The 18,766-nt window shown below is 44.3% G+C and overlaps 1 protein-coding gene across 1 annotated transcript; it reads right to left on the bottom strand.

The window, feature by feature from the left end:
• Positions 1-18,642, bottom strand: DCAF10 (DDB1 and CUL4 associated factor 10). Its single transcript, XM_075739524.1, has 7 exons — positions 18,300-18,642; positions 13,863-13,976; positions 7,082-7,279; positions 6,446-6,648; positions 5,846-5,992; positions 4,561-4,706; positions 1-998 (listed from the first exon to the last, which is right to left on the bottom strand). Exons 1-7 carry the CDS (start codon positions 18,593-18,595, stop codon positions 630-632), a joined length of 1,473 nt encoding a protein of 490 aa, XP_075595639.1. The 5' UTR covers positions 18,596-18,642; the 3' UTR covers positions 1-629.
• Positions 18,643-18,766: the final 124 nt, after the last annotated feature.

Here is an 18,766-nt window from a genome sequence, read left to right as displayed (position 1 = left end):
ATCACAGAAAACCAAATGTTTTAACTGCAGCAAAACATTACAGAAAGGTGACTCATTTTTCTAGCCAATCACAATCAATCAAATTAATACATAAATGCAAACAAAATCTTTTCTTTTTGTGCAGTAACTAATTGTGTTAGTTACGTAGAAAAGCAGCTCATTATCTAATAATCACCATATAGTAGTTTCAGCAACAGAAAAGGGCAACAAAGTATATGTGACGAAGTCCAGCTCCTTTGGAACAAGGGGGTGCTGTACCCGGGGAGCCTGGGCGAGTTTTGGCTGAACTGCTACCCTTGCCCCCTCTACATTTGTTTCAAACAGCCTACTTCAAGTTGCTCTGAAGGAAATTATCAACAAGTATCATGGTACAAACAAACCAGAACAAGGACTCAATGGCACAGGATCAGCAGGATCAGAGGTCTGCTTGGAAGGCTGAAAACACAGCGCACAGAAGCGGACTTGTGGATGCAGTATGAGAACGCATACAGTGCTCGTTCCACTGTTGTGTTCATGGATCATAGTAACTATGACCATATCTGGATTTAGGTATTTCAGAAAGAATGCACTTCAACTAAACTGAAGTAAAAACCACAAACATCTGAAGGTCCTGTTGATGCAAGATGTGCCTAGAACTTTGGCTGATACAGAGAAACACGTCCACTAAGGCACCCCGAGGCAATCTGACAGTGTGTTGGAGAAAACTTGGTTGTCAGTACCACATCATTGTGAGAGTAGAGGGAACGGATTTCTTTCAGGGGACTGGCTTCTTTGGGCAAACAGTCAACAAGTTCACTGCAGTATGCATCAAACCCCAACAAGCGGATCCCAAAGCCATGCGGGGATGAAATCATCCGGCCATCGGGACTGAAACAAAGTTCTTTGATGTAACCCCGGCCCACGTTGGCTTCTTCAATGCAATGAGTCAATCGCAGGGAACAACGAGGCGAGACAGGGCGCACAGGGGCTCCTTCCTGGAATTCATAGACACAAGTCCACTAAAAGAAGAGGAAGAAAAAGGAACATTGAAAGAAAAGCAAAGCACTGCAAATACTCAATTCCCTCCCACTGCACGTCAAGTAACACAGAAACAACCAATGCTCTTGCCTATCTACTCTTCGATTAAGCATCTACTATGACGCACTGAAAACAGGCCAGCACCTTGGCATCTCCTCCACTTTGAACTAAGCAAAACAGCTGTCTAGCATCAAAGGTGCTTTTTAAATTAAATGGATGCTAGATATAATCTCTTAAATCTATTTTTTTATCTGGAAAGAGTGAAGCCTAATCCTTTGGTTAGGCATCTGCTCTAATTTAGTAAACATTTAGATGAAATCTACAATGAAGTAGAACTCAGCCTACTGTAATTTACAATTGACCATTCACATTTTGTGCTCTTAACTTTAAAAGGAAAGAAATCTTGAAACAAGAGGGAAATAGATTTTTGAAGGAATGTTATGAACAGCTCTATAGACAGCTCATTACTTGTGACACCCAAGGAATTTTAACATGTAATCTAATTATGTAATCTCAAACCAAATACAAAAACAGCTCTTTGACAAAGTTGATACCATGGTGAAAGAGCCAGTTTCAGCCACAAGACTAAAGAAGTGTTCTTAGTTCTAGTTCCATATATTCTACTGAAATAAACACAAACAGAACAATACTAATGAATATTAATAGAAGAGAGTAAGGCAGACACTGGGAGTACGGGAAATTATAACTAGGTCAATTGTCAGTATCAACTAACCCAATATAATAGTTGCATTTTCAAAAAATACGGTGTTGTATAGCGGTTTGATTGTAAGTTTACAGAACCAGCATTAAAATTTATAACAAATCTGCTAAGCTTCCATTCAGTCCTCTACACACCTGTAAGAGGTTATCATTACAAAGAGTAACTTTCTTACACAAAAAAAACCAAACCCCAAAACCCCCAATCCTCCCCAGAACACCCAAATAAAAAAAACCCACAACAAAACCGAAAAACCAAACAAACCCAAGATGAAACCAACCCCAATTTACATCAGCTATCAAATTAACTAAACTGTTTATTATTGGTCAAGTATTGAAAGGATTCTTTGTAGTTTTGGGAAACAAATATAAAACCCATCTTGAAAACAGAGTGGTCTGCACAACTGTCACAGTAATAATTTTGAAATAACCCTAGGGAAAAAAAGGTGTTTGCAAGAGGACCATCTGGTGGAATCCAGCTGTTCTGAAGGCTCTAGCTGGCTTTTAAGTTGTAAGTGGAGTTACCCTCAAAGTTAGTTCTTCAATAGCAGGTGGTCCCAAACACAATCTGCAGGCTCTTGCTTTTTGTACACAGCCCATGAAGAAGTTTTTTCATTATTTCTGAGTGCTTTACAGACTGCTTGTTTGTCTTAAAACAGGGTCCCAGTGCAATATAGCAGCTATTATGTGACACTTCACAAACACAATCTGGGGAAACATAATCCAACACTGGCCTTAAAGTCTCCCATTAGTTTTTAAAGCAGTATTTAGGGGAGTGGAATCTGCAAGTTGCAGATGAGCTGTAGCTGGTCTTATGACTTAGTACTTCAAGTAGACCTGAAATGGATTCTGCCAGGAAGATCATTGATACCCCCTTTATATTTCACTTGAGTTTTAGGAAGAGAGTTCAGACCAAGGCATTTTGACGTTACATAAACATCACTGGAGTTCATCAGTGTGTTGGGTTTGTGTGGCAAGGTTTTGGTAGTGGTGGGGGTACAGGGGTGGCTTCTGTGAGAAGCTGCCAGAAGCTTCCCCTGTGTCTGACAGAGCCAATGCCAGCCGGCTCCAAGACGGACCCGCCGCTGGCCAAGGCCAAACCAATCAGCGCCGCTGGGATAACATATTTAAGAAGGAAAAAAAAAACCAGTTAGAGAGAGCTTTTGCAGCCGGAGAGAGGAGTGAGAAGATGTAAGAAACTCTGCAGACACCCAGGTCAGTGCAGAAGGAGGGGCAGGAGGTGCTCCAGGCGCCAGAGCAGAGATTCCCCTGCAGCCCGCGGTGAAGACCATGGTGAAGCAGGCTGTCCCCCTGCAGCCCATGGAGGGAGGATGAGGGGGTGTAGAGATTCCACCTGCAGCCCATGGAGGACCCCACGCCAGAGCAGGTGGAGACACCTGAAGGAGGCTGTGACCACATGGGAAGCCCACGCTGGAGCAAGCTCCTGGCAGGACCTGTGGACCCGTGGAGAGAGGAGCCCACGCCAGAGCAGGTTTGCTGGCAGGACTTGTGACCCCGTGGGGGACCCCATGCAGGAGCAGTTTGCTCCTGAAGGTCTGCACCCCACGGAAGAGACCACGCTGGAGCAGTTCATGAAGGACTGTCTCCTGTGAGAGACACTCCATGCTGGAGCAGGGGAACGATGAGAGGAGTCCTCCCCCTGAGGATGAAGAAGCGGCAGAAACACCGTGTGATGAACTGACCGTAACCCCCACTCCCCGTCCCCCTGTGCTGCTGAGGGGGGGCGGAGGTTGAAGCCGGGAGTAAAGTTGAGCCTGGGAAGAGGGGTGGGAGCAGGTGTTTTAAGACTTGATTTTATTTCTCATTCCTCTACTCTGTTTTGCTTAGTAATAAATTAGATGAATTCCCTCTCTCAGTTCAGTCTGTTTTGCTCGTGATGATAATTAGCAAGTGATCTCTCCCTGTCTTTATCTCGACCCATAAGCTTTTTGTTGCACTTTTTCTCCCATCTGGTGAACGAGGGGAGTGATAGAGCGGCTCTGGTGGGCACCTGGCCCTCAGCCAGGGTCAACCCACCACAGTCTTTTTTTTTGGCGCCCAACATGGGGCTCGAGAAAATCGAGATAAGGATTGTAATTGGAAGAGGTAACAGGCAAAACATGGACTGAACACAGCTAGAGAGTGAAACAGTGGTGAAGGGACGAGAGGTGGATTCTGTGTGTGAATTGTCCACTTTTGTTTGGTGTTGTGATGATGTTACATTGATTTTGGTGTGGGGTCAACCCACCACAATCAGATGGCAGATCTATGGTGTGGCAGTTTTAAGCAGATGCAGAAATACACCATGACGTTTTTTCAGAGCAGTGTAGGAGCAGCCTCTGGAAAGCATTCATCAGCACAGCAGGAGCATTTGTCCCTGGACTACCAATGGAGGTAGGAAACATTCCGAAGGCACTTGAGGATTCTGAGGAGCTTCTCTGCTCAACTTAAACAATGTTCACCAGTACACAACTCTCTAATCCTGGCTATTCCAAGTTCACACCTCCTGTATTTTGGCAGGTACATATTTTTAAGTCTTGTATTTGACAGCACAACTACTGTCTGAAAACTTTTAACAGAGTCATGAACTATAAAATGTATTCTGTGAAAAAGCTGGGGAGCAGGAGTACTGAAAGCAGGATACAGTCATATGAGATCATTAAAAAAAAAATTCATAATCTTGATGTACAAGTAATGGATCTGTAAGCAGAAATAGCTGACTAATTTATTCAAATGCAAATTTACCCCAAATAAGGAAATTTCAATATAGTTGTATGATTGATACATCTTACTCAATGTCTTTTTAAAAAAACATATTTGTTTTACCTCCTGGTCATCTGTATTACTTGAGCACCGAAGAAGCGTAGCCCACCCTTTTGGATGTAGCTGTAGTGATGTAATGCAATTGCCTCGATCTCTTTCTCCAGGAACCTCTGGTGTTAAGACCTCCAAACTATTTCTAGGTGATCCACCTAAAAGAGGAAGTCTAGTGTAAGTCTCAAGGAAGTCTCTAGATTGATCTTTGCCTCTCACATCAGTCCACTGCTGAAACTAGGTCAAACATGTGACACTTGCATCTGACTGCTAGAAAAGATTGCACCTTTATGAAGGATAAATGAAAAGAGAGGTTATACAAACAACTGAAGCTAGTACCAGTGGGCTCAGTCCTGATTTCAAACAGCTTCTTTTCTGAAATTAGCCTTCCGAGGTCTGATATTGTGAACTAAGTTAAAGTTAACTTTCCACACATACGTTCTTCATTATGATTAAAACAAAGTCTAAAGAGTGGGAGTTTTTTGTAAGAACAAGTTCTTCTCAAACTTTTATGATGTCCTATCGGAAGTCTGCTCACCTGTATGCAACTTGCCTCCCTTCTCCCCCTAAAAAAGCTTTTCACAGGTGAATCATGCATCCACATAAGCCTCCTCTTGTAGGTATGCTTGAGCATCTCACAACCATGAGTAGTTAAAACTTAACATCACACATTTTAAATTGTATGTGATTCACGAAGTATTTACCAATTTGCCAGGTTCACACTAACTTTCTGAAAGTGTATCCTAAATTCAGAGGAAGCCTGCTAATCACAGGATCATCAGTTTTCATAGCTCTATAGTTAGGTATGACTTGATTTGTAATTAGAACTTCACAAAACACACTGTCCACATTTAAGACCAGTGTGCATACTCTTTTTCCATGCTATTGACTCCTCATGGAGAAACTACAAATAACATATTCCCATCATTAAGGAAAACAAAAAGCAAAACATAGCTGTGTTCTGTTTTCTTTTTTCCCCTAAAGCCCATTCACACAAACTTTGAGGAAAAAACACAAAGAAAAGGGAGCACCTCTACATAACAGCAATAATGTACTAACATTAAATAAAGATCTTGTTGCTGTTATCAGATTTCTTGAGAAAAAACTGATTAGATCTCCAGACTTTGGAGTGCAATGATATTTCATTGGTTTAATAGAAGTCATAGCAATGCTATTCTTTTAAAAGTCACAGAGACAAAAACACACTGTTTTGTCACTGTTATACTCAGGCCTCTTCTGGATACAATGACTCAAAGTCCATGATTTTTTTTATTATTATTTTTTAATGTTCTCCTACCTTCTCGCTGGGAGGACCGTGACATGTGTTTCTCAGGCAGTGGACCTGAATCATTCTGGTGACATGGTGAACCAACAGCTCGAGGACCAGACAGACCCGATGACGAACCCGATGACGAACCCGATGACGAACCCGATGACGTTACGTCTGCAAACAGCATCAGCCATGTGAACATAACAGCTAAGCACAGCCCACTTACTATGCATGTCCCTCATTTAACCCCCCTTAGAAATGTTAAGGAAATGGTAAGGGTAAAGCATCTTGTTAAAAAAACACTTTTCAAAGCTCAGTTTATAGTCTAAAAATAGACTAGATAAATATACAGACTGCCAGCTCAACGTGACAAAATTCCACAGGCACTACTATATCCTGTAGTGCTGAAGTCTTGAGACCAAAAATTATCCTAGACACTTCACCCGAGTCACAACATACCACTCAACACTACAGATGTGTGACCCCTGAACAACAGAGCAGCTACTGTGCCAAAGAGTTCCTCAGCAGAATCCTTCCAACTCCACTTTTGCTTTCTTTTGCTACCTGAGTATCCCATAAAACACTTCTAACACAGAAGCTGCCACAGACTTTTCCGCAATCATTCACCTGAACTTGATGTAGTCCTCCTAGCTCTTAAAATTGGATAGCTGCCAACCTCTAAAGATTTGTTTAGGTCAAGGTCATGCAAAATAAGAAGATATCCAGAAGAGGTTGAGATCAACATTTTGGAACAGTCTGGTGTCAGCCTCATTCGCATAAGAAAACGAGTGTGAAAAAACTTCTTGTGGGGACAACCATCTTCTGTGCACCTGGACAGCAAAAAAACCACAAGAAAAGGGCTGCAATTAGCTTTGACTCAAGTCCCTAATAATGTCCAGAAGAGCCCAAGATGTGCTAAGCATCCTTGTTCATTCAAAAACTTTGAGTATTGCCTTTATCCTATTTAAATCAGATTTTAATGAAATGTCAGAAGTCACATTTTTATACTATCACAGCAATAAAGCCAGAACTTTTTCAAAAAGGAAGAACTACATTTTGGCATGTCAGCAAGAAAAGCTCTCTTTTTAGCTACTGGACAACTACCATATAAAGGTGGTGCAAGTTCTTGGTAAGGGCTATAAACTAATGACTATTTAAGAATGCATTACAGCACCATTCAAGGAAGCAGGTTTTCTACCTTGTACAGAAGAACCCTATTCTTGTGTGTTCTAGAAACATAACAGCATGAACACAGCCACATACCTGTTTGTGTCCCAGATGATCACATTTCCATCAAACCCTGATGTTACTAGTAATCTCGTATTGGTATCATACTCGATGTTCTTAACCCAGCTGGTGTGACCATGTAAAGTGCACACTTTTGTGTTCAGCTTTCTCAAATCCCAAAGTGCTATTGTAGTGTCATCAGAACAAGTCGCAAACAATCGATTATCTAGAAACCTGTAAGTGGGAGAGAAATACTGTGGCTGCTTAGTGCCTTTTCTAATTTAAATATTCTTAAGCAGGAATGTAAGCTAAGAGAAATAAAAAACATTAAAAAACAGTGCTGTTGGGATATGAACCAGTAGTACATCTGCAGTAGCAAACTAGTAAACCCACAGAACCATAGCAGAAGTTTGTGCGGGTTTTTTGTTTGTTTGTTTTTGGTTGTGGTTTTTTTTTTTTTTAAATGTATCATGTAACAATCACACAACTGCCAAAAGACCAGCGGAAAAAATGTTCACACAGAATCCCTGCGGTAACTAAATCAGTTACCCACCTAAGCAATACTCAGCTTTAAACTTAACAAGTCTGTATAAGACACAAACATCGTAGGACTGGTCAGCTTTTAGACATCTGGCAAGATATTCCCATTCACTGGTCTGGCAGTCCCTGCAACAGAGGTCTGCTAGCCTAGATTTTTAGTAATTTATGCCTTTCATCTTCCCCATTTTTGTCAGATCCTTTCACTACTACGGAGAGACAGCACCAGAAGACAGAGCCATTCTACCTTCACTTCAGACTACACAAGATCCTATCAGATCATGATTAATTAAACCCATGCTCTCCTTTACTCTCTGCATTTCTACCCACATATCCACCCTCGTTCTTCCCCTACTGTTCTGTAAATCTTCCTCTCTTCCCCACTGAAGACAAACTCCCTGCACTCAAATCCAGTGGATTAACTGTCCTATGTGTGGCTTGCTTTAGTAACCGCATGGCTTACACTACACATGGTATCGCTACGTTAGAAACATGTATTAGATTTAAATCTGACCACTGCCACTGTTTGCGTATTTCCCTAGACCCCTAATTTCATCTTCTGCTTTGGAGCCTATCCAGCTCCGCAATGCCCCAGGAGCACTGCTTGCTGCATCTGCAGAGCCAGAAGGAGCCATGCAGACTCCTGCATCCAGGAAGGCTCTGTATCACCTGGAGAGGTCAACAGTCTCCATCAAAAAGAAAGGGGCTTTTGCTCCCACATTTCTGCCTTTCCTTTCCCCACAGTACAGTTCACGTGTTTGAAGCAGGCACATGAAGTTGGGCTTTTCAAACGCACAAAAGCAGGTACGCATATCAAAGTGCAAGTGCAGAGCACTGTTTAGGATGAGAATTTCAGATCATCTTTAGAAGGAGCAGCTGCACAGGTGGCACAGTCTACCCAAATTTATGGGCTCCTTCAATAGAGACTTGCATTTAAGGATTTGAGTTTGAATCACAATATAACATGAAATTCTGTTTAACTCAAACTACTGCAAGAAGAGCAAGCCTACTGCTCTGCATTTCACAAGGTATTTACAGACCTGCAGTTCTACAGTACACTTTTATGCAGCAGTGAATCTGTATCCCATGCATAAGTGCTCCATATGCTTAGCGGGTCTGGAGTTCCTGCTTTCTTAACAAATTACAGACTTGTCACTAATGACATATTGGGAGAAGATGAGAAAGTAGAAAAGAATATGGGACATACTAGTTGGATTACTACACTGATCAGGTGAAGTACTTAGCCTGTTCAGGTGGTAATTCTTTATCATGATAATATCTAGTCTTCAGCCAAAATTCAATGTATATATCACTCCTGCCTGAGGTAGTACAAGGCAGCTTGACCACCTTCAAGTGATTACAGAAGGAAAGAAGAATATCCAATGTAAAAACACTCCATCAGACAGAAGGAGATAAAAGGCATAGCTAGGTAATAAATTGAATAAATTGAGTCTAGAGGTTACTGAAGCAAATGCAAGACATCAAAAACACCAAGTGAAGACAAGACTGTGTTTGAAAGCGTACTTAGACAAATTATTTGGTTCACTGAGAAAAATCACTGAATAAAATTATTTAGTGTGCATTACACAGATCAAAGTTTATCATACTCCATTCGCACTGCAATTTGTGCATACTCTTACTTTTAGAAGGACAAAGCATACAGCTTTACATTTGGAATTTGTGCCTGATGAAGGCACTTGGGAAAAAAAAAAAAAAGCTGTACCTGACATAAAAAGGAAAATAAAACCTATCCAAAAACCACGAGAAGTAGTTCCACATGAATAGTAAGGCAAGAACGATCTACACAGAGACATGTGATAGGTTACCCCTAGAAACAGCATTTTATTGTTTGGACTTAGAACCATGTAAAAATAGCAACAACTCCAATGAAAAATAACCGACTACAACAAGAAGAATCCAACATTTCAGACTTTCAGGACAAAATTAAAACAGAGTACACCTCTTGCCTGTATAAATCAATCATTTGCCTTTATCTTGGGTGCTACACACAACCCTGCTTCACCCGCCACAAGCAGATAGACAGGGAGATACAAACGGTATTGAAGAGCTTTCATACAGGGAATAATCAAGTAGACTAGGATTCACTTGAAAAGCAGCTTATTGAAGGTGTGTATGACTCAGCCATACAAAACTGACTGATATGGAGAAAGTAAATAGACATTAATTGTTCCTTGTCTTCCTACTTCGGAAAAAAAAACCAAACTAGAGGGCTTCAAACTAATCTAGCAAGTTTTAAAAACACTATTAAGTACTCCTTGAAACGCATTTGTGCTATGGAGCTCTGCTATTGGAGAGTTTTAAGTAAGCTCAAAACCTTACCAAATTGAGTTGGAAAAAAATGTCTGCTTCAGATGATAACACACAAATCCCTAGTGACTGGGAGACTACTGGAAGAGGACCACTAAATGCTTCTCAGTTCATACATACCTCTGAGGTACCTGGTATAGGGCACAGCAGTAGTGGAATTTATTTTTGGTGCTTATTACAAGGAATTTCTGCAGTAGCATAGTGCCTGGAGTCCTGCTCATTAAGCAAAAACAATACTCCAGGTAATGCTGAACTATATTTTCAAATACATGGATTAGTAAAGTTCCTTGTAACTAAGTTTGCAACAACAAACAAATGGGGACATGCAGGAAAACACAGAAAAAAGATGCCACTATCCTACAAAGACAAAATAAAACTTGAAGAAGCATTTTGAAGGAAAGCAGAAAGTTACTACACATTTCTAGGAAGGACCTTACTCTGGTGATTAACAGTAGATCTGAGAGTTATCTGCCTGGAGGCAGTACTGGTATTTTTATGCAAATCAAACTACACAGAGAAAAGACATTTAAGGACCAAGAATGAACTTACAAAGCCTCACAGACAGCCAAAGTGGAAAGAAAGAAGATTCTTTGAATAAGAGAAAAATGGCAGGAAGCTTTAATGCTGTCATCAGCCATGGAATGAGATAAATTTTCAAGACTAGCGCAGCTGACTGCAACAGAGACAGCCAACCAGTCAAGTAGCCTGCAAAAGAACACTCTTCGTAAAACATGATCCAGACTAATTCACTTGAAACCCTAGCAAAAGCAGTTTGAATGTAAGGATCAGATACTGAATTAGGGATGTATAAAAATCGAAATAAATCCTGTTTGCCCTTGCCTTCCAATATCTTGGTAACATGGCTTTATTTCTCACCTAGCTTTACCTAAAAACTAAGCATGTTTAAAGGACCACCACTGGCATGTGTGATGTGAAAAGCTGTATTTCCTTATAGAAAACCATGCTTTCAACATCTCCTCTTCTATTTGTGTCAGCTAGTCCCACCTTTTACCTTAGCTTTTCCAAAAGGCATCCAACTGATGTTAAACTTCAGTCTCTTCTAAAAAGGACAGGCAGGTTGTGAAAAACATCAATATATCTGAAGAACGTGTAAAGACATTGGCACCTCACATTTTATTCAGCTCTTCTGAGGGGAAATGCTCAGATTGCTTCTATGGTTTTCTTGGGTTTTTTGGTTTTCAGTTGGTTTTGGGGTTGGGGTTTCTTTTTGTCTTTCTTTGAGAATCCAAGTGAAGAGAGGCTGCTGTATTTTCCACAAGGTTAAAAAGTGACGTAACTTCACCTGTGAAAATTTATCCTCAGACCCAGAAAAACTAAGAATAGAATTTAAAAGGAAAAACATTACATGACAATAATACTGATGATTTAGCTTCCTCTACTTGCTGTTTCCCACTTCATCCTGAGAAAGGAGCTCCTGGAAAAACTCGAAGGGAGGAAGTGTGCCAAATGTGGAAAAAGGGAGTGGCCACTTGGGAGGAATATAGGGATGTAATCAGAGAATGTAGGGGTGCAACAAGGAAGGCTAATGCCCACTTGGAATTAAAACTGGCAAGGGACGTCAAGGACCAGAAGAAGGGCTTTTTTCAAATACATCAGCAGCAAAAGGAAGAATAGGGAAAACGCGGGCCTGCTGCTGAAGCAGGTGGGTGCCCTGGTGACGGAAGATACAGAGAAGGTAGAGTTAATGAATGTCTTCTTTGCTCTAGTCTTTACTCCTAAGGCCAGCCCTCAGGCAACCCAGACCCTGGAGGTAAGAGAGAAAGTCTTGCAAAAGGAAGACCTTCCCTTGGTCGAGGAGGATTGGGTTAGAGAACATCTAGGCAATCTCGACATCCACAAATCATGGGCCCTGATGGGATGCACTTGTGAGTGCTAAGGGAGCTGGCAGATGTTATTGCTAGGCCACTCTCAATCATCTTTGAAAGGTCATGGAAAACAGGAGAGATGCCTGAGGACTGGAGGAAAGCCAATATCTCTCCAGTCTTCAAAAAGGGCAAGAAGGAGCATCCAGAAAACTACAGGCCAGTCAGCTTCACCTCCATCCCTGGAAAGATGCTGGAACAACTTATTCTGGGGGTTATCAATAAGCATGCGGAGGAGAAGTTTATCAGGAGTGGTCAACATGGATTCACCAAGGGGAAATCATGCCTGACCAATCTGATAACCTTCTACGATGGCATGACCAGCTGGGTGGATGAAGGGAGAGCAGTGGATGTTGTCTACCTCAACTTCAGCAATGCTTTTGACACCATCTCTCATAACATCCTCGTAAGCAAGCTTAGGAGGTGTGGGTTGGATGAGTGGACAGTGAGGTGGGTTGAGCACTAGCTGAATGGCAGAGCCCAGAGGGTTGTGATCAGTGGCGCAGAGTCTAGTTGGAGGCTGTAGCTAGTGGTGTGACCCAAGGGTCAGTGCTTGGTCTGGTCTCATTCAACATAATCATCAATGACCTGGACGAGGGGACAGAATGTACTCTCAGCAAATTTGCTGACAATACAAAACTGGGAGGAGTGGCCAACACACCAGAAGGCTGCGCTGCCATTCAGCGAGACCTGGACAGACTAGAGAATTGGGCGGAGAGGAACCAAACGAAATTCAATACAGACAAGTGTAGGGTCCTGCACTTAGGGAGGAATAACCCCAAGCACCAGTACAGGTTAGGGGTTGACCTGCTGGGAAGCAGTGCTGCAGAGAAGAATGTGGCGGTCCTGGTCTACAACAAGCTCTCCATGAGCCACTAATGTGCCCTCATGGTCAAGAAGGCCAATGGTATCCTGGGGGGCATTAAGAAGAGAGTGGCCAACAGGTCAAGGGAGGTTCTCTTCCCCCTCTACTCTGCCCTGGTAAGGCCACATCTGGAGTTCTGTGTCCAGTTCTGGGCTCCCCAGTTCAAGAAAGACAGGAACTACTGGAGAGAGTCCAGCCGAGAGCTACAAGGATGATTAGGGGGACTGGAGCTTCTCTTGTATGAGGAAAGGCTGAGAGAGCTGGGTCTGTTTAGCCTGAAGAAGAGAAGACTGAGAGGGGATCTGATCAATGCTTATCAATATCTAAAGGGTGGATGTCTAGAGGAAGGGGCCAGACTCTTCTCAGTGGTGCCCAGTGACAGGACAAGGGGCAACAGGCACAAACTGGAACACAGGAAGTCTATCTCAATATGAGGACAAACTTCTTTACTCTGAGGGTGACAAAACCAGAGAGGTTTTGGAGTCTCCTTCTCTGGAGATACTCAAAACCCTCCTGGACATGATCTTGTGTAACCCACTCTAGGTGATCCTGCTTTAGCAGGGGTGTTGGACTAGAGGATCTCCAGAGGTCCCTTCCAACTCCTACCATTCTGTGATTCTGTGAAACAGGCAAAGGATTTCAACCATAAGGACAGAGTTTAAGTTGAATTGCAGAAGCCATTTCACTTTTCCAGCTCTTCTATATCGTACCTGTATTTAAAGCACCCAATCTTTGGAAATTTCTATGTAACTATGGCAATTACTCTTATGATTCAAAATACCAGCCCTATTCATACAAATACCTGATTTTGCTATGGTCTTGTACTTGCACTTCAAACATAAATCACACACTAGTTGTTAAGCTCTGATTTACCGCGTACATTCAGGGCATTCCAAAGGCCAGTTAAAACAGGTGGTAATATCATAACACTCCTCCCTTCCCATAAACTGCAGCTTCTCCATTAACAAAACCACCTGCCAGCATTATATACCACCACTACTTTCAGATTCCTCCTCTTCCCCCTTACAACCTTCCCCTACCTCCAATACCAAAGAGAAGAAAATTAGCACAAAGCAAACGGCAGCCTAATAGCCTCACAAAACCCACTCTCCCCAAGAAAGTGCATAACACAAACATCATGTTGTTGAAAGAAAAGCACTCGTGCTAAGACAAAAAATGAGGTCTTTTACTCCTTCTGACCTACCTGATATTATTTACACAGTCTTCATGAGCTTCAGAGAGAGTTTTGATGTGCTTTGAAGATATTGGGTCAAAAAGCAGTACTTCAGTCTGTTCACAAGCAACAGTCAACACTGACCTGCAGGGCAGTAAAGCAAGGAAGAAACACTTGTATTCATTAAAAAAAAAAAAAGACACCTGTGTGCATCCAGCTAACCTTCATTCCCTATCCTCACAGAAACACAGCTTCACCATTACTTAGCTTGGCTTTCTGTCTACACTGCACAGAATCTGCAGCAGTGTTCATATTTTTTTTTATTGCCTTCTTGCAGATGCCTATTCTCAAGTACTTAAGACACAAAAAATGTAGAAGAAAATAGCATGTTGTTTTATTATGGAGAAGTTAACTTCTCTAACTTCTTTTCAAGGAACCATGACTCTTCTCCTGACTGCCTGTTGAGGTAGTTAATGCACAGCTGGTGCAGACCAATGACCTTTTAATTAACTTTTTTTTCCTAACATGCAACATGGTGGTTTTATAATGGCTATGTACTTCATAGATCCAATGATGGCAGTATTTAAATCACACTGTTAAGTGCATTCACATCAGATTTTTTAGAAATTACTTGAGAGTGATTTGTCTCATCACTGCAGTGCAGTGCACAAACTCAGTAGTTCCTGTCTCAGAAAAAGAGAAGAATCAAGCTCTGGCATGAAACCTGCTGTTTTGTTCATGTGAGGATATTTGCTTAATGTGCAGGAAAAAGAAAAACAACAAACCCACAGCACCCAAGAGTAAGTGGAGGGGCATCTACGCTGAAATTCTACTGCAGATTTTCCATGACTGTGCCCTTGTGATGGTCCCCCTCTGTCCATTCACTGGCAACACCTTTTAGGGGGTTCTGAGACATCGTAGTTTGCTTTTCAGGGTGTCAGATCAGCTGAAGAGCTCTGTAAAATGCAAGGGTCTGACAGAGGCTCTACTGAGAAAGGAAGCACAGCCTGCAACAAGTGCTGGCAGCCCACTCACACATGTGAACCAACCAGCGGCAAGCCACCTTTTACGCTCCTTCACTGCATTAACCCTCATTAAAGATCACAACATATGGTTAACAACCCCCTCCAATCTCCCTCCCTTATCAACTGTGACAATATTGCTCTAAGACCCTTACAGATGTTACCCCAGCTACACCGTCACTTTGTAACAGGCAGCAAGTGCTGAAGTGCAACCATTGACTTCTTCAATCCAAAGATGTACAGTTTCCTCATCTCCTTCTGTAACACCGACTTTGATGGCTATTTAGTTTGGCATCCACCCAAAAGCAGCATAAAGGTGATTCTTTATGCTCCTGTATTCAGAAGCAGAATTTTTAAACCAAACTCTAAAGGACAGCACCCTTCCCGAACAATCCAACTACTCAATCTGCGGACTGCCTGGATTTTTCTACATCTGAATAGCATGAAGCCAGTAAATGCTAAAGGGAGAAATAAGATTGATTCAAAGGTTTATTTGAAATATCTAGCCTTTCTGCAACTGAGTCATTTTTTCACTAAAAGCTTATATTATGAAGTTTAGATTTAAAAAAGTTTTACTTTTTAAAATAGTAAGAAGTCAGGGGATTGCAATCAGACATCACATGCTATTAACTACAAAGAAAAAGAGTTCTCTGACAAAAGGTGTTGTTTTCTAAATGCAGTAGTAGTGCTAGGGAAGTGATGGTCAAAGGCAGCAATAGCAAGGAACTGGCACCAGTCTAAATTGGGCATTAGCAGAGATTCAGGCTGGGAACATGGCTAATTGTTATTCATGGTTTTTTTGAGATTAATTTTGCAATAGACATTAAACCACACTACTGATAGTACTCTGAGGACAAAAAAGTCTGGAGCAAGATTTAGTATCTTACTGTATCACCTAATTCACTTAATTCACCAAAACCAGTAACAACTTCCAGGAACTACAATTTCAAGGAGGTTACCTCCTTTAAAAAAAAGCACCTTTTCTTCCCCACGTGAAGACCTGCATGTATCCATTTACAGCTTTTCTCAGAGAAAAAAAAAAAAATAAAATCAAAGACCTTGTCCAGGATACACATTATTTGTGAATGAGACCAAAGAGACATCTGCAGAGAGTTCACAAGGGTCCCAAGAGGCACAGAAACCATTAACTCTCCACAGCTTGGGCAGGCTGTCTAACTGCACCAGCCTCTCCTAGGATATTGGTATTTACTGGGTTCGTGTATGGTGAAAAGGTCTAAGAACAACAATGCGACAGTGAAGTCTGGCCTGCTAAATTAGCGAAGCTGACCTCCAGGAAAGCTCAGAAGTTCCCCCAACGCTGCAACAGCTCTACCAGTACAGCAGTGTTACGGCAAGACGGCAGCACGCCCCAGCGATCCTCAGCCCACAAAGTGAGCCCTTAACGAGCAGTTGCCCACAGGTAGGCCAGACCCAACTGGCAGCACACACACAGCCCTAAGGCAAGATCCCAGAACAGTGTTTTGAGGAGCCAGAAGCTGACATGAAGGGCAAGCAACAGGGACGCAGCACCCCTGACTGCAGTCAGTTCCCTAGAGAGAGGCTACAGAAAGACCAGAAATCTCCACTGCATGGATGGGTCTGGCCAGATGTGTGACTGTTCTAAGCTCAGCCTAACCAGCAGAGAATCACACAGAAGTGAGCAAGACTTGGGCTGTTTCATTTTGTATTAAAGCAACTGAGGTTCAGTGCCATGGTCCCAACCTAAGCCTAACACCACTTGTGGTCCGCTAGGCCAAGTGCTACAGCCACACAAAACAACAGGTCCATGGATGCATCCTTTTCACATGAGAAACTTTTTGATGGGTTTGTTTTTGGAGAGAAGGTCCCTAGTTTAGCTCACCATGCAGTCTCACAAGCATCAGGCACAAGGGAGGCAGGAGGAATACAGAACTACACCTTTTGCCAGAAACTTGTACAAATAATCTTAAACCACAGTCCACTTGTACTGCTACTGCAGCTGACACTTCCTACAGTGGCACAAAACAGCCACATGTGGGTATTCTTCCAATTTAGTCACCGCGGCTAAGCCAGCAGAGTGACGCCAACTGGTCTCTTTGGACCACGTACAGCAGAGAAGACGCGATGCCTTGGGAACGTAAGCACACCTGGCTGGGGATCTACAAAAGAAATTACTTTCCAGCAACAGTCACCTGAAGAATAGCTTTGATAGTTTCTGGAGCTTAAGTTTGTCCTCTTCGAAAAACAGAGGAACAAATAAGGAGTTGAGACTTAGCTGTACAGCACAACCATGGCAAAACCATCATGAGTTCCCATGTTCATGGAAACCAGAACTCTGTTCTGACAAAAACTCATGGAAAACAGAAAAGCTGACTAGCCATCACAGGTAGCAAAGATTTAAATTCTGACTATCAAAACTAAAAACACTGTTGAGACCACCCTAGCTTACAAGGTCTTTCTGACAAGAAAACTTTACACACAAGCATACTGCAAGATACAAATACGCAGGTATCTCTGAACTGAACTCACTCTGCGTTGAGCTGATGTGCCAGGACTTCTTTCATTCTAAATGAGTCCAACTGTCACTTGCTTTTGTCTACACTGTTACACAAGCGTACAGCAGGACACCGCTAAACTCATTTGTCAGTGCAGACCCACAAAATTCATGGAACTGTAAATGAATAAATATCACAATTCAAACAGAAACTTAGCTCTCTGAGGACATCTGACATGAACGCTTTTGCAAGTTAAAGAAACGGTTCCGCCACTCTGCTCTCAACCCTGGGTCTCAGTTCATCATCTCCCCTTCTCCTGCAAGGAGCGCAGAAGAGCCGGACACGCCGCCGGGCAGTGGGCAGCGCACCCCGTCCAGGGGAGCCCTCCCGCTCCACCCGTGCTGATCCGTGCTGCCCGCAACGCAGCCGCTAGCCCGGAGCGAACACCCACCGGACGGGCTCACGGCGTGACGGCTGTGCGGTCGTTAGCAGGCAGGCTCGGCGGAGCGGCGTAGGCGCACAGCGCCAAGGCCTCCTGCCTGGGCCTGACGACCCAAGCCGTCTCTCCCGGGCTGAGTCTCGACGCTCCTCCAGCTGAGCCACCTCAGCCCTCACGGTCTCCCCGCCCGGAGCATACCGGGTCATTATAAAAGGGGCCCCCTAAGCAGAGAGGGACGGGGGTCACCAGCTTCTCCCAGTACCCGGGGGGGAACTTCCGCGGCGCGCACAGCCGCGCCCGGCTCCTGCAGTCCGGAGCACCCTGCCCGCAGCCGAGCCAGGTGGTCCGCAGCGGGGAGGCAGGGCGCCGTGCCGGCGCAGGCACCACGGGCTCCGCTCTGCCCGGGCGGACCAGCGCGGCGCCGGCAGGAGCGGCGGCAGGCAGCCGCGGGGCAGCGGAGTCACCGGGCACGGCCGGCAGCGCCGGCTCGGCGCAGCCCGCGGGGAGCCGGGGAGCCACGCGCGGCCCCTACCCGTCGGGCGAGTACTCGAGGTTGAAGACGGCGCCGTGCGTGCGGGTGCTGAGGTACACCGAGTCGGCGGGCTGGATGGAGGCGTACAGCCCGGTCATGGCGCGGAAGGTGTCCCGCGCCGGGTCCACGGCGGCGCTGCGGCCCAGGCAGCGCCCGCGCAGCCACCCGAACAGGCCGCCCCCCGGCACCGCCCGCGAAGAGGCGGGCGGCATCGCGGGCTCCATGCCGGCGGGCGAGCCGGGCGCCGGGCCGCCGGCGCCGTCCTCCGCCTGGGGGACCTCCGCCTCCGCGCTCATCGCGTGCCGGGTGCGGGCATCGCCGGGCCGCGCCTCCGTCTGCCCTTCGCCGGGAGCACTGCGCCTGCGCGCCCACCGCCCCGCCCGTCTCCGCCCTCTCGCGGCGCAGCTCGGGGCACGTGACCGCCCCCCCTCCCCCGCCCTCGCACGCGGAGGTCGCGTTCCGCGGGG

The sequence above is a fragment of the Balearica regulorum genome, chromosome Z (assembly GCF_011004875.1).
Source record: "Balearica regulorum gibbericeps isolate bBalReg1 chromosome Z, bBalReg1.pri, whole genome shotgun sequence".
NCBI classification, from domain to species: Eukaryota; Metazoa; Chordata; class Aves; order Gruiformes; family Gruidae; genus Balearica; species Balearica regulorum.
The sequence above is the reverse complement of the archived record's forward strand: the minus strand, read 5'-3'. Positions and strand labels throughout refer to the sequence as shown.